The 27917-nt window shown below is 44.8% G+C and overlaps 1 protein-coding gene across 1 annotated transcript in view; it reads right to left on the reverse strand.

The window, feature by feature from the left end:
- LOC140722271 (uncharacterized) overlaps positions 1-27917 on the reverse strand; it is a 30926-nt gene extending 3009 nt beyond the window's left edge. Inside the window, exons 1-4 of the mRNA XM_073037072.1 lie at positions 27773-27917; positions 21933-22100; positions 8171-8740; positions 6942-8088 (exon numbers count right to left, since the gene is read on the reverse strand). Coding sequence (XP_072893173.1) covers positions 6942-8088; positions 8171-8251 — 1228 coding nt within the window. The 5' untranslated portion in view covers positions 8252-8740; positions 21933-22100; positions 27773-27917. The remainder of the gene's footprint in view (positions 1-6941; positions 8089-8170; positions 8741-21932; positions 22101-27772) is intronic.

Consider the following 27917-nt stretch of genomic DNA (forward strand, 5'->3'; position numbering starts at 1 on the left):
CACTTCTTAAATATCTGGACAGAGACGGCAAAACTGGTGTGTTTTGTTTGAATTCCCATAGATTCCTTGTAATTTTTAACCTGTAAAAATATTTACAAAATCCATCAGTGTGTGAAGGACATTTCAGATGAGATCACATTAGTTACCAAGGTGTGATCTGACATCACACTGTTACAGTGAGGTTCAACCCACGTTGCAGAGAGAAATCATCTTGTAACTGGGCACATGATTGGGGTCTGCAATGACCATCAAATTCTCTGATACTCTTCCAGTCTCTACAAGAATAGGGCATTTCTACCTTCTCCAATCCGTGAATTGGTTCAGTTTGACTCTCTCCATTGGTATTATTCCCTGTTCCCACTGAGCTGCATGGGTGCCTGGCCCCACAGGAACTGAAGCACTCTCACGCAAATAGCCTTTGTTGACGTGCAGCTGGGATTTTCTTTCATATACTGTTAAGTTAAAGTGCCACAGTTTTAACGCCATGTAAATATCTCCTACTCAGATGTATGGTTGGTCTGCACAGCTGTTAAAAGGAATTAGTGTGAATATTAGTATTGTTTAAGATTCTTGTCACAGTCATAGAAAGATTCAGACACATTGGCCCATCTAGTTGGTGCCAAGCTATTTACGCTTTCCACTCCCATACCCCTACCATCCAGGTACCTATACCGACCTCTAACATGTTGTAATCGTGCAACACAATGTTGCAACCACAACATGGCCTCTGGTTGTGGTCCCACCCCATCTCAGAGGAAAAACCCAGCTTGCATTTACCCCATCTATGTCCCTCAAAACTGTGGTATACCTCCATCAGATATCCCCTCACTCTTCTACTTTCCAAGGAATAAAGTCCAGTCCAGTTCAATGTTTCCTTCTAACCCAAGTCCTCCAGACCTGACAACATCCTTGTGAATTTTCTCTGAACTCGTTCAACCTCTTTTACATCTTTCCTGTAGGTTGGTGATCAAAACTGCACACAATACTCCAAATTAGGCCTCACCAATGTCTTGTACAACGTCAACATCCGTCTATTTTTGACAGTACTTGAGTTTATGAAGACAATGGGCCAAAATCTTTCTCTCTATACCTTTTGAACTGTGACACCACTTTCAGTGAAATATAGACCTGTATTCCCAGATCCCTTTCCTCTACAACACTCCTCCATGCCCAACCAGTCACTGTGTAAGACCCACCCTGATAGGTCCTACCAAAGTGCAACTCCTCACACTTGTCTGCATTAAATTCCATTTTCCATTTCTCAAACCATCTTTCCAGCTGGTGCAGTTCGCACTGCAAGCCATGATAGCCTGCTCACAGTCCGCTGATCCACATATTTGCTGATTCAGCTAACCACACTATCATCCAGATCACTGATACAGATGACAAACAACAACAGATCCCACACTGATCCCTGTGGCACACCACTAGTCACAGGCCTCCATTCAGATAGGCAACCATCCGCTAACACACTCTGGCTTCTCCCAAAGACAGTGTCTCATCCTATTTACTATCTCATCTTGAATGCTGAATGTCTGAAACTTCTTGACCAACCTCCAATGTGAGACTTTGCCAAGTTGCTTGCTAAAGTCCATGCAGACAACATCAGCAGCTTTGCCTTCATCCACTTTCCTGATAACTTCCTCGTGAGACTCTATAAGGTTGGTTAGACATGACCTACCATGCACAAAGCTATGCTATCTATCCTTAATCATTCCACATCTATCCAAAAACTTGTATATCGAGTTCCTGCACTTACGTTCCATTAACTTTCCCACCACTGATGACAAGCTCACCAATGTACAATTTCTTAGTTTAACGTTAGAGGCTTTCTTGAACAGCAGAACAACATTGGCTGTCCTCCAATCCTCCAGTACCTCACCTGTCACTAAGGATGATTTAAATATCTGTGCTTGGGCTCCGACAATTTCTGCACTTGTCTTCCACAGAGTCCCAGGGAACAACTTGTCAGGCCCTGGGGATTGATCCACACCAATTTACCTTAAGACAGCAAACACCTCCACCTCTGTAATCTGTACAGGGTCCATGAAGTTGATGCTGCTTTGCCTCACTTCTCCAGACTCTGTGTCCATCTCCTGAGTAAACGCGGATGTAAAACTACTATTTAAAACCTCCCCCATCTACTTTGTCTCCCGTATAGATTACCATTCTGATCACCCAGAGTGGGCATGTTTCTGCAGTTGCTGGAAAAAGAGGAACGCACACACACAATGCGGAAGGAGCTCTGCAGTTCAGGCAGCAACTAAGCAGAGGAGTACACAGTCCAGACATGCTGAAGGGGCTCGGCCTAAATGCAGTCCATTTATTCCTCTCCACATTTGCTGCCTGGTCTGCTGATTATCTGCAATATTTTGTAGAAATTAACCAATTTGTTTTTCAATTAACCAGTTTCCAAATGTTTCTCATCTTTTATTCATAGCCAGATCCTGCTGGTCTGATTCCTTTTCCCTCCTCCCGCTCAAAACCTCCAGACCCCATCTTTTTCTGGAGCCCCAAAGCCCTGACTGGTGCTGGCAACTCTTTGGTTTCTGACTCTGCTCCATCGAAGATTCACTCGCTAGTCTGCTGTCAGACTTTAGAGATGCATTGCAACAACCCAGCTGTCTGACGCCCAGTCCTTTGAAATGAATGAAAATGGTTTAAGGTGCTTGAAGTGGTAGAGGCAGATACAATAGGGTCTGTTAAGAGAATCTTAGATAGGTTCATGGAACTTGGAAAATTAGAGGGCTCTGCGGTAGGGTAATTCTAGGCAGTTTCTAGAGTAGGGTACATGGTCGGCACAACATTGTGGGCTGAAGGGCCTGTAATTTGCTGCAGATTTCTATGATTCTATGAAATTCAAGGGAAGTCTCTTCTCCCACGGAGTAGTGACTATTTGCAACAGATGAGAGAGAAACGGCAGAGATACACTTTAAAATACTGATATGGACTGGGACCAGATGGATTGAGTGGCCTCTCTAGTGTACATTGTGAGTGTAGTAGAGAGTGAACGTAATATTAAACACCAGTCTAGTTTAAGGCTAACATCAGCAGAACAGACTCCTCCAATGCTCAGTGACCAGGGTTCAGTCCTGGTTGCGATGAGCAGCTGAAAGAACTGTAGAATCTGACAGTAACAGTCCCTCATGAACCTGCAGCTGCCTTCAGTCACCGTGATGGTTAAACATTTAACACAGAACTGATTTGAACTTCCTCCCTGATGTGAAGTTTCTGGTATTGCCGCAGCTGGGATGATTGAGTAAATCTCTTTGCTCACTCCGGACAGAAATGTGGCCTCTATTTATTGTGAACTCACTGGAACAACACAAGATGGGTTAACTGAATGAGTCTCTTCACAGACACGGAGCAGGTGAACGGTCGCTTCCGGGTGCGAAGCTGTTGGTGTATCTGCGATGGCCGATTGAATCCCTTCCAAAATGAGAGCCAGTGAATGACGTCACACTGCTATCAACGCCATGGGATATTTCAGGTTTTTTCACTTATTGATTTCAGCGTGCTGTGGGTGTCGGAATGCCTGTATCTATTCAGTAAATCTAATTTGCATGTTTATCCTGTGATATTATATCCGGACGGGATCATGTATCGCCCTATCTCTAATAACGGATCGGTAGCAATGCAATTGTTTGACTCCGACTCTAAAACTGGATCAGATTTGTATTGATTGTCCTCTATAGTATCTTTCATGATCGTCTCTTAAAGCAGGATTTTGGTGAATGCTGCTTGCCACTTGATGGCGCTGTGTAAGCAATCAAACGGCATATTCTGCTTTAGAGCCCCGTGAGAGGCACAACACTTCGTCTTGAGTTCGTGACTCTTTTAATGTGCATTTTTGTTATTTCTGTGTCAACCGCCTGGTCCTGTATTGACACAAGGAACTACGCAGTTTCTGGGAAGAGGTCTCCAGCTTTGAGCCCGACGTTGGACGCTTTCCTCCTTTGCTCATCGTGGGGATCTCATCCATGGACGATTATGCTGATCTATTGGCTAAATCTTTCTTCTATAGCAGTGTTTCCCAGCCCTAGTGCCGCAAGTCAAGGCGAAATGCCGAGCACCCTCTTGCTAATCCCCAACGACGTCTGTTGGGTTGGTTCGGTCGGACGAGATCGCCAAGTGTCAGCCCCGTTGTGACGACGAATGCTCAAGGCCTGCAGTGCGATGCTTCTTCCTTTATTCCAGTGCCACATCCTTTTTGGAAGTACCTGCTCTACTAACGGTCGATCAGGTCCGATACCGCAAGTTAGAGGCAGCTTATTGCCCCGCCAGGAATCTCGAATGCCCCCTACCCCCGGCGAGTGCTATTTGCTCCTAAAGCCATCTTAGGACGCGTAACTGCCTCCAGAGGGAATCACTGTTCCATTGTGATAATTTCTTCATCTTTCTGGGTTGAGCTTTCATTTCAGTTCAGAATAGCACACACTCACAGCGTGTTGAATCCTGCTTTTGTTGATGCAAATACATCCTTAGAAGAGTTACTGAGTGGGACAGAGGAAATGCAACTCCCCCAACACTGAGTGTGTGCAGCTCCCTCAACATCTTGCTCCTTCCTCTCTCCATAGTGCGCTCACCAGATCTGTCAGTCCCTTTCTCCCTACCCCCACCCTCCTCTCAATCCTCAGCACACATTCCTCTCTGCTTCTCTCCTCCATCTACTCTCACTCTCCCTTTCCTGCTCTCCACTCTTATCTTATTAATACCTCTCCCACTTCCTCACCTCCCTCTCTTACTCTGCTCACCCCAACTTCCTCTCACACTCACTTCTCTACTCCACTTTCTGTCTACAAACCACACCTCACCTTTACAGACCGACCCGGATCCTCAGTCCATGTTCACTCCATAATAGCACCTTTCAATGTGCAACGGTGACATCGGAACTTACTGGCACTTGGAGTTGGATGAAGCAGAGGAGGGAAAGAAAGAGACAGAGAGATAGAGGAAGAGGGAGAAGGAGAGAAGGGACAGTGGGAAAGTGAGAGGTGGAGGGAGAGATAGAGAGAGTGGGGGGGGAGAGAGAGAGAGAGAAGAGAGAACAGGCTGAGTGGTGGTATTGAAAGAGAGGGAGAGAGAATCGAGAGACTTTAGGAGTGTTAGCGAGACAGACTGAGGAGAGATGAGAGGGAAGTGGCGGAGGCAAGAAACAGGGGAGAGAGATGGTGGCGACAACCAGTGAGGGGAGAGAATGGCGGGGAGATGGATGTGGGTGAGAAATAAACAAGGAGCGAGTGAGGGGGCAGAAGGAGGCGTGGGAGAGAATGACTGAGGAGAGAGATTGGAGGGAATACTGGAGGGAAGAGAGATAGAGAGTTAAACTGGGATAGAAACCAGGGATTGAGCCGGTGGAGATATACGAGGGAAAGGGACGGGCCTTTTGATATCTCTTGTTGATCAGTGAGAGAGAAACTGACAGGGATCGAAAAGGGCCACTCATTTTAAATGGAGACATATGGAATTTTCTAAAATTCTAAATCTTCCATGTAAATTCCTTTAGAATCAATGAAGTGTCTATCTATCTGAGTGTAGGCGGGTGGCTGGGTACATTTGAGCTGGAGATACAGGGGGAAGGGCACAGAAGCATAGATCAGACACGGTCATGCTGAATAAACATGATATCGTAAGACTTCCTCCTCATCTGAATTGATTTCCCTGTAGTCTGAGGGTGTATCCCTGGACCTGGGCTCCGTATTATGGGAAACATCCTCTCCGTATCCTCTCTGTCTCGGCTTTACAGTATTTGGGAACCCCGCTCCCGCAACTCTACACCCCGCCCATAATTCTAAACTTCAGCGGGAACAGGCACAGAGACATCAAATACCATGAACTGGTGTCTTGTTAAGCAGCTTCAGGTGCAGCACCTTGTTCAAAACCATCTGAAAATCCAAACAAACAACACACTCCACCTTCCTCATTTCACCAAAGAATTCCAACAGATCTGTCTGGGAAGATTTCTCCTGAGGAAAACCATGCCAACTTTAGCCGTACAGGGGAGGATTTAAAAGGACTGTCATGGAACAGAATCACTGGCAGGGTCCAGCTAGCCAGAGTTGACTCTCTACTGTTCACTAGGTGTGTTAGAAATTCACTTAAGTACCAGAGACAGAGTTTAAAATAAACTGATTTATTTGTCTCAGATCCAGAATATTAAACCACAGTCACATTAAAGGAGAATGTGCAGCAGAAGAAACTCCTCCCGTGCCCAGTGACCAGGGTGCAGAACTGGGTGTGGTGAGCAGCAGCAATAATTGCAGAGTTCAGCACCGGCAGTCACTCTTGAAATTGCATTCAGCAACGGTGATGGACAAATATCCAGCATGCACTCATTGAAACTTTCTCCCCAGTGTTAACCCGGTATTGTGTCACAAGTGTAACATGCTGCAAGGTTTCACTGCTAATGTAATGGCCTCTCTGTAATGTTTCACTGCTGAGGTAATGGTTTCTCTGTAGCAGCAATGTTTATGTTATGACCAGACTTATGGGTTATGGAGTGCGGGGCTATCCGATGATAGAAACGTTCTTTCTTGTGAGTCTGGAAGAGGGAATTTGTGGTCTTTCGCTAGGGAGAGATGAGAAGACGTGAATGGAGAGAGCGGGCCATTTTTCTTTGTTTACTTTACTAACCCTATAGTCAAAGTAAGAATTATAAAGCTCAATCGTTTAATCGCACATTGTGTACTGTTTGTTATTTCAGGGAATTGATTTGTAACAGGGGACACATCACACAGCATCCACCCAAACGAGATTTCTCTAGTTTGGCCGGGCTGGGGGCTATCACCCCCTACATTAAGCTGCTAACCGAAGCGAGAGTTACATAAGCCGAGATGACCGAGTGAATCGCTACCCACATTCACAGCAGGTGAACGGCTACTCTCCAGTGTGAACTCGCTGATGTACCTTCAGTTTAGATGAGCAAGGGAATCCCTTCCCACAGTCTGAGCAGATGAATGGCCACTCCCCATTGTGAACTGACTGGTGTACCAGTAGGTCAGATGACCAAGTGAATCCCTTCCCACAGTCTGAGCAGGTGAATGGCCACTCGCCAGTGTGAAATCGCTGATGTACCTTCAGTATAGATGACCGAGTGAATCCCTTCCCACAGTCTGAGCAGGTGAATGGCCTCTCCCCAGTGTGAACTCGCTGATGTACCTTCAGTTGGGATGAGCAAGTGAATCCCTTCCCACAGTCTGAGCAGGTGAATGGCCTCTCCCCAGTGTGAACTCGCTGATGTACCGTCAGGTCAGATGAGTAAGTGAATCCCTTCCCACAGTCTGAGCAGGTGAATGGCCTCTCTCCAGTGTGAACTCGCTGATGTACCATCAGCTGAGATGAGCAAGGGAATCCCTTCCCACAGTCTGAGCAGGTGAATGGCCTCTTGCCAGTGTGAACTTGCTGGTGTACCTTAAGGTTAGATGAGCAAATGAATCTCTCCCCGCAGTCCGAGCAGGTGAACGGCCGCTCCCTTGTGTGAACTCGATGGTGAGCTATTAGGTAAGACGACCGAATGAATCCCTTCCCACAGTCTGAGCAGGTGAATGGCCTCTCACCAGTGTGAACTTGCTGATGTGTCTTCAGGTTAGATGAGCAAATGAATCCCTTCCCACAGTCCGAGCAGGTGAACGGCCGCTCCCCGGTGTGGACACGCTGGTGTTTCATTAGCGAGGATGACTGAGTGAATCCTGTCCCACAGTCTGAGCAGGTGAATGGCCTCTCCCCAGTGTGAACTCGCTGATGTACCTTCAGTTGAGATGACCGAGTGAATCCCTTCCCACAGTCCGAGCAGGTGAATGGCCTCTCTCCAGTGTGAACTCGCTGGTGTATCATTAGGTCAGATGACCGAATGAATCCCTTTCCACAGTCTGAGCAGGTGAACGGCCTCTCTCCAGTGTGAACTCGCTGATGTACCTTCAGTTGGGATGAGCAAGTGAATCCCTTCCCACAGTCCAAGCAGGTGAATGGCCTCTCTCCAGTGTGAACTGACTTGTGTACCAGTAGTTTAGATGACTGAGTGAATCCCTTCCCACAGTCTGAACAGGTGAATGGCCGCACCCCGGTGTGAACTCGCTGGTGTACCATTAGGTCAGATGACCGAGTGAATCCCTTTCCAGTCTGAGCAGGTGAACGGCCTCTCCCCAGTGTGAACTCGCTGATGTACCTTCAGTTGAGATGACTGAGTGAATCCCTTCCCACAGTCAGAGCAGGTGAACGGCCTCTCCCCAGTGTGAACTCGCAGATGAGCCATTAGGTCAGATAAGCAAGTGAATCCCGTCCCACAGTCTGAGCAGGTGAATGGCCTCTCCCCGTTGTGAACTCACTGGTGAGCCATTATGTCAGATGACAGACTGAATTTTTCCCCACAAATTCAGCAGATGACCAACTTCTGCCCAGTGTGAACTGACTGGTGTGTCCATAAGTGGGAAGACCGACTGAATCCCTTCTCACACACAGAACAGGTGAATGGCCTTGTCCCAGTGTGAACTTGCTGATGTACCTTCAGTTGAGATGTCCGAATGAATCCATTCCCACTGTCTGAGCAGGTGAATGGGATCCCCCATGTAAAATAACAGGCGTGCCAGTCCGTCAAATGATCGAGTGAATCCCTCCCCACAGTCTGAGTAGGAAGGAAGATGAAGTGATCCCTTGCACCACTTCTTAAATATCTGGTCAGAGACAGCAAAACTGGCGTGTTCTGTTTGCGATTCCAGTAGACAAATTCCTCATCATTTTCAACCTGTAAAAAGATTTACAAAATCCATCAATGGGTGTAGGACAACATTTCAGATGAGATCACTTGACTCGTCAAGGTGTGATATGGCTTCACACTGTTACAGTGAGGTTCAACCCAAGTTGGAGAGAGAAATCATCTTCTAATTGGGCACAGTGCTGGTATCTGGAATGACCCTCAAATTCTCTGATGCTCCTCCTGTCTCTATGAGAATGGGGCATTTCTGCCATCTTCAATCTGTGACCTGGCTCAGTTTGACTCTCTCCATTGGTATTATTCCCTGTTCCCACTGAGCTGTATGGGTTCCTGACCCCACAGTAACTGAAACACTCTCACACAAATAGCCAGCAGTGCATTCCACACACCCACCACTCTCTGTGTGAAAAACTTACGCCTGACATCCCGTCAGTATAAATTTCCAACCACCTTAAAACTATACCCCTCGTGTTAGCCATTTTAGACCTGGGAAAAAGCCTCTGGCTATCCACAGGATCAATGCCCCTCATCATCTTATACACCTAAAATATGCTCTAAACATAAACAAGGGAATCATACATTGCTTTGAGGTTTTATTAGAAGTATACAAAATTATTAGGGTACAGATAGGGTAAATGCAAGCAGCATTTTCCACTGAGGTTGGGTGCGATGATAACCAGAGGTCATGGGTAAGTGGGGAAGGTGAAAATTTAATGGGAGCATGTGGAATAGCTCTTTGCTAAAATGGTTGTGAGAGTGTGGAGAGAGATGCCAGCACAAGTTGTGAATATGAGCTCAGTTTCAGCATTTAAAAGAAGTCTGGATGGGAGCCTGGATGGTAGGGGTATGGAGGGCGATGGTCCTGGTGCAGGTAGTTGCATTAGACAGCTTAAATGCTTTTTCAGCATTGACTACATGGGCCAAATAGCCTGTTTCCATACTGAACTTGTCCATGATTCTATGACAGAAAAGCTGGCCAAACTTGTTTGGAAGGGAAAAGGTAGGAGTGACAACGGAGCAGCAATGGCTGGAGTTTCTGGGAGCAATTCGGGAGCTGAGTGATCGATACATCCCAAAGAAGGGGAAGCACTGGAAAGGCAGGACACAACTGTGGCTAAAATGAGAAGCCAAAGCCAACATAAAAGCCAAAGAGAGGGCAAACAAAAGAGCAAAAATGATTGGGAAGCTTTTAGAAACCAACAGCAGATTACTAGAAAAAAGTCAGATGAGCTCAGTGTGTGGAATCATGATATTATAGACATTAATGACTCTTTTGTAGCACCCAACAGTCTGAGGCATTTAGAGGAACAAAATATCTGGGACCTCAATATCTCTTGAAAACCCAAGTTCTCTGCACCAGTTACCTTTCAACTTTTCTTTTGGCAGACACATACAAACTGTACACCCTCAAAATTTCACTTCTGAAGGCCTCCCACTTACCAAGTACTCCTTTGCCAGAAAACAGCCTGTCCCAAACCACACTTGTCAGATCCTTTATGATAACATTAAAATTGACCTTTCTCCAATTTAGAATCTCAACTCATGATCCAGATCTCTCTTTTTCCATATTTACTTTGAATCTCATGGGATTATGATCACTAATTGCTGTCACCATATAACCATATAACCATATAACAATCACAGCACGGAAACAGGCCATTCTGGCCCTCCTAGTCCGTGCCGAACTCTTAATCTCACCTAGTCCCACCTACCCGCACTCAGCCCCTAACCCTCCACTCCTTTCCTGTCCATATACCTATCCAATTTTACCTTAAATGACACAACTGAATTTACCACCCCATCATCCAGATCATTTATGTATATTACAAATGACATTGGGCCCAAAACAGATCCCTGAGGCACCCCGCTAGTCACCGGCCTCCATCCCGATAAACAATTATCCACCACTACTCTCTGGCATCTCCCATCTAGCCACTGTTGAATCCATTTTATTACTCCAGCATTAATACCTAACGACTGAACCTTCTTAACTAACCTTCCATATGGAACTTTGTCAAAGGCCTTGCTGAAGTCCATATAGACTACATCCACTGCCTTACCCTCGTCAACATTCCTCGTAACTACTTCAAAAAATTCAATAAGGTTTGTCAAACATGACCTTCCACGCACAAATCCATGCTGGCTACTCCTAATCAGATCCTGTCTATCCAGATAATTATAAATACTATCTCTAAGAATACTTTCCATTAATTTACCCACCACTGATGTCAAACTGACAGGTCTATAATTGCCAGGCCTACTTCTAGAACCCTTTTAAAACAATGGAACCACATGAGCAATATGCCAATCCTCCGGCACAATCCCCGTTTCTAATGTCATCTGAAAGATCTCCGTCAGAGCTCCTGCTATCTCTACACAAACTTCCCTCAAGGTCCTGGGGAATATCCGGTCAGGACCCGGAGAATTATCCACTTTTAAATTTCTTAAAAGCGCCAGTACTTCCACCTCTTTAATTGTCATAGGTTCCATAACTTCCTTACTTGTTTCCCACACCTTACACCATTCAATATCCTTCTCCTTAGTGAATACCGAAGAGAAGAAATCGTTCAAAATCTATCCCATCTCCCTCGACTCCACACAGAGCTGACCACCCTGATTCTCTAAGGGACCAATTTCATCCCTCACTATCCTCTTGCTTTTAATATAACTGTAGAAGCCTTTCGGATTTACTTCCACCTTATTTGCCAAACCAAACTCGTAACTTCTTTTAGCTTTTCTAATCTCTTTCTTAAGTTTCCTTTTACATTCTTTATATTCCTCGAGCAATTCCTTTACTCCATGCTGCCTATATCTATTGTTGACATCCCTCTTTTTCCGAACCAAGTTTCTAATATCCCTTGAAAACCATGGCGCTTTCAAACCTTTAACCTTTCCTTTCAACCGAACAGGAACATAAAGATTCTGTACCCTCATAATTTCACCCTTAAATGACCTCCATTTCTCTATTACATCCTTCCCATAAAAAAACTTGACCCAATCCACTCTCTCTAAATCCCTGCGCATCTCCTCAAAGTTAGCCTTTCTCCAATCAAAAATCTCAACTCTAGGTCCAGTCCTGTCCTTCTCCATAATTATATTGAAGCTAATGCTATTGTGATCACTGGACCCGAAGTGCTCCCCAACACATACATCTGTCAGCTGACCTATCGCATTCCCTAACAGGAGATCCAACACTGCCCCATCTCTAGTCGGTACTTCTATGTATTGTTGCAAAAAACTATCCTGCACACATTTCACAAACTCTAAACCATCCAGCCCTTTTACAGAATGAGCTTCCCAATCTATGTGTGGAAAATTAAAATCTCCCACAATCACCACCTTGTGTTTAATACAAATATCTGCTATCTTCTTACACATTTGCTCTTCCAACTCACGCTCCCCATTAGGTGGCCTATAATACACTCCTATCAGTGTTACTACACCTTTCCCATTCCTCAATTCCACCCAAATAGGCTCCCTAGAGGAGCTCTGTAATCTATCCTTTCAAAGCACCGCCATAAGATTTTCTCGGACAAGCAATGCAACACCTCCTCCTCTGGCCCCTCCTACTCTATCACACCTGAAGCAACTAAATCCAGGAATATTTAGTTGCCAATCACAACCTTCCTGCAACCATGTTTCACTAATAGCTACAACATCATAATTCCAGGTATCAATCCACACTTTAAGCTCATCCACCTTTCTTACAATGCTCCTAGCATTAAAATAGATACATTTAAGATACTCTCCACCTCCTCCTCTCTTTCCATCCCTAGCAATGCATTCAAATTTATTATCCTTTTCTTTCTTCTCCCCTACAACTTCGGGCTGAGCGCATCCCTTCTCCATCACCTGCCTTTCCTCCCTCACACACTGTCTACTTACTTGCTCTACTGGTGAACTAACCTCCTCTCTCATAGTTTCCTCAAATTGATTTCCACCCCCCCCCATCTTACTAGTTTAAAGTCTGCCCTGTAGCCCTAGCAAACCTCCCCGCTAGGATATTGGTCCCACCAGGATTCAAGTGTAACCCGTCCTTCTTGAACAGGTCACGCCTGCCCCAGAAGAGGTCCCAATGATCCAGAAACTTGAATCCCTGCCCCCTGCTCCAATCCCTCAACCACACATTCATCCTCCACCTAATTCCATTCCTACTCTCACTGTCGCGTGGCACAGGCAGTAATCCCGAGATTACTACCTTTGCGGTCCTTCTTCTTAACTGCCTTCCTAACTCCCTATACTCTCGTTTCAGGACCTCTTCCCCTTTCCTACCTATGTCATTGGTACCTACATGTACCACAACCTCTGGCTCCTCACCCTCCCACTTCAGGATATCTTGGACGCGATCAGAAAACCAGGACACCAGCCCTGGATCATTTCCTAACGGCTTATTGCACACTACATCGGGAATTCTACGCACTGATTAAGGGCACGTTTGACAAGCTCTACCTCATCGAGTCCTTTTACATTATGGGAGTCCCAGACAATATCTGGAAAGTTAAAATCACTTACTGAATCAACTTTTGTTTCTTGGCATGGTCTGCGACCTCTCTGGAAATTTGTTCCTCTAAATCCCTCAGACTGTTGGGTGTAAGCAAGTCCCAGTAATGGCTACAATATCGTAATTCCCTGTCCTGAGCTCATCTGGCTTTCCTACGATGCTTCTTGCATTGTGATATACACAGCTCAGCACATTCATCACACCATGCTCAACCATTTGATTGCTGACTCTATCTGAGGTCTGAACAACATCTCACTGGTGTCAAGAAAACAAACTCTCCCTCATCGGCACAAAAAAAAAGGAGCAGATTGTGGATTACAGGAGAAATGGAGAAAAGCTAGCCCCTATTTACATCAATGGATCTGAGGTTGAGAGGGTAAATAGCTTTTAGATCCTCAGCACAAACATCACCAAGGATCTCATATTGTCTGTATATACCGGCTGTGTTGTGAAAAGAGTATAGCAACCCCTTTTGCACCTCAGATGGTTGAAGAAGTTTCGTATGGGCCTCAAATCCTAAGAGCTTTCTGCAGGGAGACAATTGAGAGCATCCTGACTGGCTGCATCACTGCCTGGTATCTGAACTGTACTTCCCTTAATCACAGGAACCTGCAGAGAGTGGTGCAGACAGCCCAGCACATCTGTAGATGTGAACTTCCCATGATTCAGGACATTTACAGATATAGGTGTTTAAAAGTGGCCCAAAGTATATTGAGGACCCAATTCACCACAACCACAAACTGATCCAGCTGCTACCATCCAGGAAACGGTACCACAGCAAAAGGACCAACAGGCTCCGGGACATCATCTTCTACCAGGCCATCAGACTGATTAATTCATGCTAATATAATTGCATTTCGATGTTATATTGACTGTCCTATGTACAAATGATTTATTAGAAATTACCATAACTTACAAATTGCACATTTAGATGGAGATGTAACGTAAATATTTCTACTCCTCATGTTTATGAAGGATGTACGTAATAAAGTCAATTCAATTCAATTCACCCTCTCCACTATCTGTTCTGTCACTCTGGCTCCAATACCCCCTACAACTTATTTTAACCACATCACCTCTCCCCCCACACTAGCTCTAGCAAGCTTTAACACTAGGATATTAGTCCCCTTCTTGTTCCATTCCCATAACAAACAAATCCCCTAACACCCCCTTTGACTTTCCACTGCCAGGTAATCCCCCCCAACAGTTTCTAAAGTGGTCTACCTGGTGTTGTGTGGGATGGCCACAAGAGTACTCTGCGACGGCTCTTTAACCTCATTCCCCTTCGTAACTGTCACCCAGTTTCCTGTGTCCTGCACCTTGGGAGTAACTCACGTCTCTTCGTGTCACTCACATCTATCACCCCGTCCGACTCCCAGCTGGTCCAGAATTCATTCATTTCAAGTTCCAACTCCTTAAAGTGCAGGGTTACAAGCTGCATTTGGATGCACATCTTGTGTGAGGGCATCAGGGACACTGGAGGTCTCCCCACCTTCCCACCAATGTTCCCTCTAATTTGTAATGACCAGTGTGCACATAAATCATGTATTGTGCATATGTGACAACATGTGCACAGTGATTTTTATATAGTGAGGTATTCATTTTCACAGCTAGCAAATCACTGTCGATAAGGACTTTGATCTCCTCTTTGTGTGGGAGTTCATCTGCACTCTCACACAAACTACGTAGCAAGACTGTAACAGGTAATGAAGGATTTTCTCACCAAAGCTTTTGCATGTTGTCCGTAAGTGGTTTGTTTGCTAAATTACCCTTTAAAAAGTCAGAGTTCCAAATATCACTCCACTTCTTCCCACTTGTAAATTCTACAGCAACTTTTGCATCACCACAATACACACAGGTAACATAAGTTTCTATAATGGACATAAATATTTACTGTGAACTCTCCTGAGGAATTAAGGATATATTAAAAAAAAACATTTTGAACCTATGTAATCTCTGGCTAAAAGAATATTTGGGACTGAATAGGAGTTTTTGAACTGAAGTAAACTCTGTTTTCAGTGGTTTGCTAAGACAGGCTCATTACCAGTTCTCTGCGGCTTGCAGAGAGACACACTGAGAGATGATAATATTATACATTGTACCCTCGTTAGCTGATAACATTATGCATTCTATCCTCATTAGTTGATAACATTATACATCTACCCTCGTTAGTTGATAACATTATACATTCTACCCTCATTAGCTGATAAAATTATACATTGTACCCTCGTTTGTGTAAAACGAGGAGGACTCGCTGATTAGGACAGGAATGAACACGTCTGTAATTAAGTCAGGGCCTTGCAAAGGTAATAACTGATATGGACTGGACAGTACATCCATCTGTAATTAAAACCTTCATTTAGTGAACTCTCTTATCTAAGTAATTAAGTTTTGCGCCTACAGACTTGGTGGGCATACCATTTCAAATAACATCTTGCAATAGTAATGTAGGGGCTTACTATGTATAAGTACATGGCTGTAACCTGACTAAGTCAGTCCACTTGTCAGATGGTGGCAGTGCTTACGTGCCTTCCCTTTGACAACTGGGTCTCAAACTCCTACAGGAGAATGCGCAATAAACTGTGGTGACGATAAGAAGCTGGTCTCCCAAGTTTTATTCAGATTCCACTTTAACGTTTAGCATCACGAACAGGATCCCAAAATAGGGAGTGCCAAGCAGATGGGCTGAGTAAGCGGCTGGACCACTCTGGGGACGGCGGAGACTGAGTCCAATTGGTATTTTACTTTTTGTTAGGTCCTTTCAAGGTAGGGACCCTCGCCCAAGGCTGATTATGTACCTTGATAGGATTGGGAAAGAATCTGTTGGGAGACTCGTATAAGGTAGGCCCCATAAAGAAAAGAAAAACCAGCACAGTTTGCTCAGTGTGTCCGCAGTACTATACAAATGTTTAATGCGACCACGCAAGACTTATTCGGTCTCTGCAGCATGATTCTCTCAGCTGATGAGGGGTGGAAATGGAAGGCAGAACTGAGATATCAAAACCTATCAGGAGTTACATAATGAGAATGAACAGACAGACCGGATCATTCAAGCCTTGGAAAGGGCTCTCCAGCAACCTGTAAACATCACTAAAGTACTTCAATGCAAACCTAAGCCTGGGGAAACAGGACCACACTATCGGGAGCGATTTCTGGCCTGCTACGGCACTTTCACTGAAAACCAAGTCTTTACTGATGGGAATCTGTTCCCCCCAGTTTATTGTCTTACTGCTCCAATGCGCACCAACTAAGTTAGCCAACATGATTAAAACAAATAAAATGGATTGGCCTGACAATGACTGAAATCGAATGTGATGAGCTTTGACATATTATTGGGACCCTACATTCGTATCCCGATCAAACCCAAAGGGAACTAATATTAAAGGTGAATATGTTCGGTGGGAAAAAAGACATGAGTGTGCTATATCTGGGGATAAGAAATGAGAACAAAAACCGACCTAGGGACAGGTGGGGACAGCAACCTGTTTAGAAATTGACAATCAAGGATGCTTCCTACCATGAGTACCACCCCTCAGGAACAGCCCAATGCAATGTTGCAAGTTGCTGAAATTCCCCTTCTGTTTCTGATTGATATGGGGGCATCCACAACCTCTCTCTACCAGGAAATGGCATCGGAAAAGGATTCCAGCTATCAGACGTTACAATCACTATGTCTGGGTTCGAAGGGACGGAGCATATGTATTCACGTACCCAGCCACTGCAGGTGGAATTCCAGGGGACCCAGTGTGAGGTTTCATTGACAGTCACCACCAGTCGGGGGTGTAATCCAGCAGAGAGAGACTTGCTCTGTCCGTTGGAAGTTGAGATAGTCTGCGTGGACAAGAGTATCACTCTGGGACTAGTGAACAACCGACAACATCCCCACTTTCTGATGATTAAGTGGTGGGCACTTAATCTGGACTCCACTGCGTTTGAACCCCTTCTGCCAGCGGGCGACCCTCATGTGACTCTGTGCTATGCATTCCTTGAGGGACAGAAGTTCCCAGTCACAATGATTGGAGATTAAAGGAAGAGAGGGCAGTGCATTACTGGCCGAAGTTCCGGATTTCCTTTGGCGACAGATAGGACTGGTGGTTCCCCATACCACCGTGAGGGTTTGCCCTGGGTTCAAGCCAAAGAGCCTGGGTTCCTTGCCTACATTTTGATGTAACAAGCCTCCAGCAATGAGGGAGACTGGCAAAACTTGGTCGCGGGCCAACTCAAATACTGGAAGGACTCTGATCCAAAGGCGGGACATCTGGTAAGACACTCTTTTAATATTGACCGAACCTTAGATGTTGTACTCCGTCTCTGGGCAACTGCAGGCCATGAAGTTGGCCTCACCAACTGCTCCCCCTGTCTGGATCACCATGAAAGAAGGACAGACTCTCCCACCCATTCCGCAATACGCCCTCAAGCCCGAGGCAACGTTTCATGAGGATGGAAGCTCTGCTGTGGATCCAGCAGGAAAACAAAATTCTGACTATGCGATAGTGATGGACAGTGAAGTAATTGAGCAGGCCTCTTTTGAAGCAGCTGTCTCCACCCTGAAGGCTGAGCTGTTTGCTTTGACTCGTGCCTGTATCCTAGCAACAGACTAAAGTGCGAACGTTTACACGGACTCCCGTTATGCATTTGGAGTTGAACATGATTACGGGGCTCTCTGGGAACAGGGGGATTTCTGAATTCTTCTGGCCACCCCATTAGTAATGTCACCTTTGTAAACAACTTACTCACTGTTCTACAGCTACCTCGAGTTTTGGGTATTATTAAATGTGCGGCCCACACCCACATGTCTGACCGGGTCACTAAAGGCAATGCTTTAGCAGATAAGACAGCGAAAAGTGCGGCACAATCCTCGGTAGTTGTCGTCCCCTCGGGTTCCCATCAAGCAATCCTCCATGACTTAAGCAGAATGGGTTTGCAGACATACAGGAGGTACGTACTTTTCAGGGGGATGTCTCTGAGGAGGAGCACAAACTGTGGTCCCAGGTGGGGTGCCAGAAAGACCCTGACCGAGGTTTCTGGATCACCCCAGCGGGACAGGTTTGTGTTCCTACACAGTTTTTACCAATATTGGTCAATTATGTACATAATTGTACACACCTGGGAAAGGAAGGAATGGTTGGTAACCTGTACCTGCACTCCGGGTACGACTCCCTTGACAGGTGGACAAGTTGATTTTACTGAGTTGCCTAGAGTACATTGCTATAGATATTATAGATGTGTTTAGTAGATGGATTGAAGCTATTCCAAATACCAATAATAGCGCTATGACTGCTGTGAAGGTATTAGTACGGGATATAATTCTCAGGTATGGCCTGCCAGAGATGCTGAGCTCTGACAATGGCCCACACTTTGTGGTGAAAGTAAACGAAGGGGTATGTAATCAACTAGCTATCAAGCAATAGTTCCACTGTCTACACCACCCATGGGCCACTGGCATAGTGGAAAGAGTCAATGGTACTCTGAAGAGGAAATTGGCCGAACTAACAGTGGAGACTGGGCTCACTTGGTTGAAGGTCCTGCCGTTAGCCCTATTCCACATGAGGGTTACCCCACAGGGGTAAGCAAGGTTATCACCAGCTGAAATCATTTATGGATGGCCCATGAGGACACCCTGTGGACCTAGACCATTGCTCCCAGAAAGCCTACCAGCAAAATTGGATATGCATACCCCTGGAGAAGAGATGGGGAAATATATATGTCAACTAAAAAAGATTTTCCAAGCATTACGTTCACAGGTATGACAGGCTTACAAGGAAGAGAACTACCCCGCAGAGAGGAGTGACTATCCCACCATAGAACCTGGGAATTTTGTCCTGAACAAGAACTGGGATCGAGGAAAACTCAGACCTCGGTGAAGAGGAACATATCAGGTGTTACTGACCACTTCCACGGCTCTGAGACTGAAGGGGCAATCTCGGTGGATACATCGAACATACTACAAATGTGTTACTGAAGGAACTAAGTAGAAGGACCATCTCAGACTAAATGAAAATGTATTGGTTGATAGTGTGTGACGAACCTCTACGTTGCTTGCCATGGACTGTCATTTTAAGAGAGAGTGCCTGAGTGATGTCAGCCGCTGGCTTTCTCAGCTCTTGTTTGATTCTTACTGAGAGAGAGAGAAGGACAGAACTATTTGACTATGCAGCATGTTTACACTTGCTGGTAGCTTGTGTTTACATAGCTCGTAGTTTGTTTTATTTAAGCAAGGACAGTCAGAGACAGACAATCAGACGAAGAGAAAGAAAGGAGATGGAAGGTTCGAAACAAAGGACCTAGTGGCCAAAGGTCACTGTTTGAACTCTCCTGTGCCCACAAGAGCGGGTTGATTATTGATCCGGCATATACCGAATGTGTGATTGTCAATTTGTTTGATCCACTGGAGTGGATCTGTTGGTTTGGAAGTATCCTGTGAAGACCACTTGTACTAACCCTTGCCTGGGGGTGGTTTTTCACTTGAAGAGGGTACCCTTGTGACAAATCACTATTGGTGATAATTCCTACAATCCGTATGTGGACTTTGTTGGGAGTATCCCGTGGCCACCACTTTTGTTAACCCTTAGCTGGATTTGGGTGTGTTATGTGGTAACCACTTGTGAGAGGGGATATTCTGTGGAAATCACTGTTGGTAATTTGTGTGTTGGATCTGGATTGGGAGTACCTTGTGGAATCTGCCTGGGTGGTAGTTCCTTTTGAAGACGGTACCCCTGTCATAAGCTACTTTTGGTGATAATTCGTATGTGGATTTGGAATGACAATGAATATGACCTATGGTGAATGTTATCTTGTTTTACCAGCATGGAATTTGTAGAATTCGATGTATTTGCCTTCTCTCGACATTCACCCTGGATTACAAATTTTTCTCTCTCATCATTGATTTTGTGAATAAACTGAACTTTCATACTTTACCATCTCAAGACTTTAAGCTTGGTATTGCCTGAGCTCAGTGGTTTGGGAGTTATATTTACACATATGTATACTCATAACACCATTAATTTTTGATTATTTTGCTTGTTGTTATATTATAAGTAGATACTAATAAAGATAGTGGTTTTAACATCAAAACCAGACTCCAGGTGTGGTCTATGGCTGCTGGTTTATTTAAACCATTACGGGTACGTAACAGTGGTGTTCGTGTTTATGTCTTTGAGAGGGATTACCTCAGCATCCAGGGGCCCCCATGTTAACACCTTTCTGTCTCTCTGTCTCACCTATGCCAAACCGGTAGAACTAGGGTCTTGCTGGGTTTGTGCCGAAATTCTGTAGCATGGTAAAACTATGATTCCAATGTCAGTAATTCCGTTCAACCAGAGTGAGGAACTCTCAGCCTGGGCTTTCTCAAATCAGGGAAGAGAAGTGAGGAACTGTGATCCAGTCAGAGATGACTGTGACTGTCAGTGTTTTGAGGGATGGTATCTCAGGCCCACACCAAATGGAGGTTCCTTTACTGGGAAACATGCATCCTGACCATACTTGCAGGTGCCCAACAGCGAAGAGGAATAACTGAGACTGAGCAATTTTGGATGATCACTTTTCTCTCCTATGGAGTAGCCAGGAATTCATGAGAAATAATCAATTTGGCTACAGCACTTGAGGAGCTGGCCACAATACTGCAGAGGCCCTGACAGAAACACAGGCCCAAGTAACAGAAATATCCACTGAAATGAATGCAATCCAGCAAACAGTCGTACAGAATCGTATGGCTTTAGATTTTATCCTCGCTGAGAAAGGGGAACCTGTGCTATTATTGACACAGAATGTAGCACCTATATCCCTGATGATTCTAACATTACATCCCTCTCCAAGCACACTGCCAAGGAGATTGACAGCATCAAGAAAGCAGGGCAGGATTTATACCGGTTCACTGAAGGGTTGAAATGCTGGTCTTTGAAGGACTGTTCGGTAATATGTGGGGCATGATATTGCATTATGGCCCAATAGTTGTGCATATCATTGTTATAATTACTGTTGTACACTGATAAATCAATGTTATACTCGGTTGCTTTCTCTGTAAAAAATTACCGTTTTGTTGATCATGTAATGATCAAAAGGAGGGAATGATAAAGTATGTAAAAGTGTTAATAGTTTGTTAAAAAAAAGCAACCTGTTTTTCTGAAAGAGACTGCTAGTGATCAACAGATGTGCTAAGCCATGCTGAGCCATATTTCTGCTTGAGGGTAGCTGTCTACGGTTTCTAGATGCTTATCTACTTGTGCATTCACGTGTAGAGATAGGACAGCTTCAGTCTGTTCTGTGTGTGTAAGCCATTATGACTGTTTTGTAAATTGTCTTTAGGGGCTGTCATGTAGTATATAACTTTGGCTCCAGCCTGTCTTGTGTGTGGGATATCTGGACGGATATATCTGTGGTGTAAGGGAAATTGTTAGTCAGTTAGTGGATAGGTAGGAGCAGTGAAAAACTGTCCCTGTTTGAGCGACTAACTGAGTAAGCCCCGGGTGCTTAGAATAAAGTGTTTGTATTATACGGTCTCTGAGTGACTTTATCCGGATTCAACTTCTACACAATGGGAGTGGTTTTAAAGGGGTGGGTTGCTGGAAGCACATTACCAGACCTGGAGTGATTGCAACTCCGTCTGACAGAGGCATAACTGGTTCTTCTGAGCACATTCAGTCTCACACCAACTATTTCCTACCTTCCTTTGTACAGGTATGTAATATCTAAAGGACCAGTGTTTGAGTAAATCAGACTCACCAAACTTTCTCCTAACTAAATCACTGGAATCTCCAAGTCTGTTGGGTCCTCTCCAATTGATGCTCTCAATCCTTTGGTTGGTTCACTTGTTGGTGTTCCCTCATCTTCAGTCGTGGTTTGCTTCCAGTTGGGGTTTTTCTTCCAATAAATCCCTCACCGCAGGTCTAACTTTAACATGAATGATAATGAAGCACATTAACAGTAAAAAGAACCAAACATTCCTGCTTAATTTCTGCTAAGAACAAAACTAAGATGGAAACATCCTCTCCATGTGCACTGTATCCAGGGTTTTCAGCATTTGGTAGGTTTACTTAACCATACATCCCTCCACCACCCCCACTGTCCCTCTGAACTCCATTGAGTACAGGTCCAGAACCATCAAATGCTTCTCATACATAAAGCTGATTATTCCTGAGATTATTCATGTAAACCTTGTTAGCAACAACTGTACTGAATACATTTCCAGGAATAAGAGACAAATTGATACCAGGATAATTTACAGGGAAAAGTTGTGGTTTCTTCACTGTTATACCATCACAGAGTGAGCCATTTCCTTTTCCAGATTAAAACAGATCCATTTCAGGAAATATAAACCATTTCAGGGTGAATGTAATAAAAAGAAACTGGAATTACCAGAAACACTCAGCAGGTAAAGAACAGCTATGGGCATAAGAACAAACTTTACAATTCAGGCTAATAGCGTTTTGTCAGAATAGCTTCAAACATTTTCAGTTTTTAGTGCAGATGTCCAGCAACTTGAGTTTCTGTTTGATTCCCACTGCCTGACAGCTTGATCCAGGCAGCTTGGTCCCCAAGGGCATTTTACTTGGATCTAAAACTGAGATATCCAACCTTACAGACTCACACAGCTGAACCTGCCACTTACCCACCCTGAGAGTCTCACACATCATCAGCACATCTCAGACTGGGTAGTGCATCTGGGATTTCCCCACAACCAATGTCCAGCTTCTCGAGATATCTTCTTCATTGCAGAAGGACGAGCATCCAGCCCCATCTGTAGAAGCACTAACCAAAGTCAAAGCCAAAACATCAACAGTTCCATATGCCTGGAATGCCGATCGCAGGATTATAGCCCAAAAACCAACTCTCCCAGTACTCTTTGCTGCCAGTAAAATGCTGTAGGGTGTCAGCCAGTCACTGTTCAAAAACTAGCACCTCCACACCAATGCACAACAGAAGTGATACCTGATGACCCTCCGGCATTCCAGCTAACAAAAAACGATTCTGGAAATAACTCAGCAAGGCCAAAGGTGCAAAAGAACACTTCACAATGAAAAAAAGTTTAGAAGAAAGATTGCTGATATATAACATTGCGGAGGTGGGATACAGGGTGGACCGAGGTTGACCCAGATGGTTGATGTATATCACTGAAGTGGGGGTGAGGAGACTGGACAGAGGTTGAACAAGGTGGGCTGGGAATGACCAGATGGAACCAGGTGGGAGAAGGGATCAAGGACAATCAGTGATGATCCTCCAGCAATACACAGATAGTGAATGAATAGTACATACTACTGTATAAAAAGATTCTAAAATGACAAAGTTAGAACAAAACAAACAACAAGAACTTTGGCATTTACACTTTGACCCTCACCAAATTTTTATCAACACACCATAGAAAGTTTCCCATCCAGACACTTCACGCTCTGCATGGTAACTGTTCTGCCCGTGACTGTGAGGGACTGCAGAGACCTTTGGATACAGATCAGCACATCACAGAAACCACTTTCCCCCCTAGGCTTCCCAGTCCCTCGGTAAAGCAGGCAGTGAAATCAAAGATCACACAACATGGGACACTTTCCTTTCTCACCCACCCCAGTTCGGGAGAAGACACAACAGCCATAAATCTCAAGGACAAATGTGAGGCATTTTGAGGAAAGTTAAAGAGACTTCGTGGCCAACATCAGACATCCCAACACAACATGGCGGAAGCATCACCACCCATCCAGGGACTATGCGCACACACCACGTGATCTTATGTCACAAAGCAGAGGGCAGGCCGGATCTGCGGTAAACAGCTTCACGTGACATTTTGGTGGGTCTTCAATTTCAAATCTGCAGAAATAGACAGTCTTGACTCCCAGTTTGGATCATTCAATGCAGATGAAGAGAAGTCTACACATTTTTAATGAGGCCAGGTAACTGGGTATTAAATGAGCAATTAGCCCTCAGTTCGGGGCTCATGGCTGAAACCAGATCTCCCCGCTCCGGATCAGTCTCAATACTCCAAGGGGAAAGTGATATTATCGGCCCACTGACAGCGATCCCGACCCCTGGCTCCCCGGCCCCGGAGGCATGGACACTTCCCCAATCCTGAAGACAATCCACTTGAACACTGAGCGAAAAGGAAAAAAAACACCAATCATCCGGAGACACAGCATGCGCGAAGAGATTGTTACATCTGCGGTTGAAAGGGAGAGGCAAATGGGGTTACGTGACTGGTAGAGTCTACCATCACTGCTGACAGAGCACTCCAGCTACCCACCACTCTGTGGAAAGAAAGAAACTTGTCCCTCACATCTCCTCTCATGTTAACTGTATCAGACATTTCAACCCCCAGGAAAAACATAACGTCTGTCTACTCTATCTATTCCTCTCGTAATCTTATAAATGTCCACCCAGTCTCACCTCAGCCTGCGTCGCTCTGAGAAAAAAAAAGTTTGTCCAACCTCTCATTATACCTCACACACTCTAATGTCGACAATATCCTGGTAAACCACTTTTACACCCTCTTCTATTATTCTGACATTTCACATTCTTAAAATAAAGCAGTGATCCCAACTGATCTAAGACAGGGAATGTTTTCTAGAATTAAATGTCAGGAATTGTGAAAAACTGAGTTTAAATGTATTTGGCTACAGTGTATGTAAACTTCTGACTTCAACTGTAGCCACTAATATGAAAAAAAGAAAATTTGCCAGTGTATCAAGCAGATAAATGGCAGATTTCCTGTTCTCATGGATTAATCAACAAGCATTAATAAATTATTTGAAATGTGAAAGTGACAAGGCAGGTGATCCCCATTTTATGATTTTAGATCTAATTGAACTGCCTAATCAGAAAGCTGCAACTATTGCTGAGCATCTATTGAACTGTCTCAATAACCATGGGTTTGATGACTCTTACTTGAAACAGAACCTTGTAGCATTTGCTAGTGATGGAGTGAGCATAATGCATGGTGTCAAATCTGGTGTTGCTACAATTCTCAAGGAACATTACCGTGATGTGATAATTTGGCACTATCTTAATCACAGATTAGAACTTGCAGTAGGTGATCCAGTTAGAGAAGTTCACGCAATAAATCATTTTCAATCATTTACAGACAATTTGTACTCTGTTTACAGTAGATTACCTCCGAACTCTCTGAATGTGCCTCTCAGAATCAGAATCAGGTTTATTATCACTGGCATGTGTCATGAAATTTGTTATCTTTGCAGCAGCATTTCAATGCAATGCATAATACAGAAGAAAAAAAACACAAAATAAAATAATAAAAATAAATAACTATATCAATTACAGTATACATATATCTGGGACCCTTGCTCATCATGATTTTTATAAATGACCTGGATGAGGAAGTGGAGGGATGGGTTAGTAAATTTGCTGATGACACAAAGGTTGGAGGTGTTGTGGATATTGTTGAGGACTGTCAGAGGTTACAGTGGGATATAGTTAAGATGAAAAACTGGGCTAAGAAGTGGCAAATGGAGTTCAACCCAGATAAGTGTGAAGTGATTCATTTTGTTAAGTCAAACATGATAGCAGAATATAGCATTAATGGTAAGACTTGGCAGTGTGGAGGATCTGAGAGATCTTGGGATCTGAGTCCATAGGACACTCAAAGCTGCTACGCAGGTTGACACTGTAGTTAAGGTGGCGTACAGTGCATTGACCTTCATCAATCATGGGTCTGAATTCAGGAGCTGAGAGGTAAAGTCGCAGCTATATAGGACCCTGCTCACACCCCACTGTGCTCAGTTCTGGTCGCCTCACTACAGGAATGACGTGGAACCTTAGGAAGTGTGCAGAGGAGACTTACAAGGATGTTGCCTGGATTGGGGAGCATGCCTTATGGAAATAGGTTTAGTGAACTCAGCCTTTTCTCCTTGGAGTGACAGAAGATGAGACGTGACCTGACAGAGGTGCATAGATAGTGAGTGGTATTGATCATGTGGATACTCAGAGGCTTTTCCCCAGGGCTGAAATGGTTGCCACAAGAGGACACAGGTTTAAGGTGCTGGGGAGTAGGTAGAGAGGAGATGTCAGAGGCAAGTTTTTTTTTTACTCAGAGAGTGGTGAGTATGTGGAATGGGCTGCCAGCAACGGTGCTGAAGGCAGATACGATAGGGTTTTTTAAGAGACATTTGGATAGGTACATAGACACATCAGAGAAAAATAGAAAACAAACTAGCTTGGAAAAATAGAGGGCTATGGGTAAGCTGAGTAATTTCTAAGGTCGGGACATGTTGGCACAACTTTGTGGGCCAAAGGGCCTATATTGTGCTGTAGGTTTTCTATGTTTCTAGGAATAGAGTAAAAATCGTGCAAGAAACAGAAATACTATATATTTTAAAAGTGAGTTAGTGTTTCTGGGTTCAATGTCCATTTAGCAACTGGATGGCAGAGAAGAAGAGTCAGTTCTTGAATTACTGAGTGTGCACGTTCAGGCTTCCGAACCTCCCTATCTGATGGTAACATTGAGAAAAGGGCATTCCTTGGGTACTGGAGGTCCTTAATAATGGACGCTGCCTTTCTGAGACACTGCTTATAATCCTCAGGTAATCTTATAAACGTCTACCCAGTCTCACCCCAGCCGGCACGGCTCCAGAGAAAACAACACAATCTTGTCCAACCTCTCGTTATAGTTCAGGTCCTCTAATCCAGGCAGGATCCTGGTAAACCTCTTCTGTGCCCTCTCCAAAGCCCCGACATCCTTCCGAGAATGAGGGCGACCAGAACTGTCAGAAACACTCCAGATGTGCTCTAACTAGTTTTATAACGCTGCGACACTACTTCCCGACTTTTGAACTCACTGCTTCAACTAATAAAGACAACCACGCCATTTGCCTTCTTAACCACCCGATCAATCTGTGCAGTCTCTTTCAGGGAGCGATAAACTTGGAGTCTGAGATCCCTCTGGTTATCAACACTGTTCAGCGTTTTGCATTTAACAGTATACTGTCTCATACATTCGACCTACCGAGCTGCCAAGATGATCATCACTAATCAAATGTCACAGTTCTCCCAGATCCTGCTGAATTTATTGCCAAGTGCACAAGTACGGAAAGGTACAGGGACAGAGAAACACTGACTTGCAGCAGCATCACAGGCAAGTACATTCAGATAACACACGCGACATAAGTTATACAATTCTCCCTCAGTGTCAATATAGAAATATGTTTTACGTCATCCTGCTAACAGGACCAGAACAACAGGGGCTGAGCGGCGGCTCATCTCAGACGGTTCGGTGTGAAGGTCTCACAACCCGGACTGACCCCGGCAGATTCTGTGAAGGAAGCGAGGCGAGGCCGCCAGTTCGGGAAAGTTCATCCCCTCCCTCTCCCTCTTCACCGATCACCTTGAGTTTCTCTGTCTCTTCCTCACTCCCACCTTTTATTGTCAGGTCCTGCCGAAGGGTTTCGGCCGGTAACGTCGACCGTACTCTTTTCCTAGCTGCTACCCGGCCTGCTGAGTTCCCCCAGCATTTTGTGCGCGTTTCTCGCATTTCCAGAATCTGCAGATTTTCTCTTGTTTGAGTTCGGGAAAGTTAACTCACCACCCACCGTCAGACCTCTCCGCTCAGGACAGGCTTCAATACTCACCGAAAGGAAATTGTTGGTGTTGCCCCGCAGAGAATAATCCGTCCCAGCTCCCCGCCCCAGGAGGGAAGACCCCTCCCGATACCGATCCCACCGCCGGCCCGCTTCCACAAAGGACGAAAAACAACAGGGCCCATCTCGGACTGAG

Source organism: Hemitrygon akajei, unplaced genomic scaffold (genome assembly GCF_048418815.1).
Source record: "Hemitrygon akajei unplaced genomic scaffold, sHemAka1.3 Scf000073, whole genome shotgun sequence".
NCBI classification, from domain to species: domain Eukaryota; kingdom Metazoa; phylum Chordata; class Chondrichthyes; order Myliobatiformes; family Dasyatidae; genus Hemitrygon; species Hemitrygon akajei.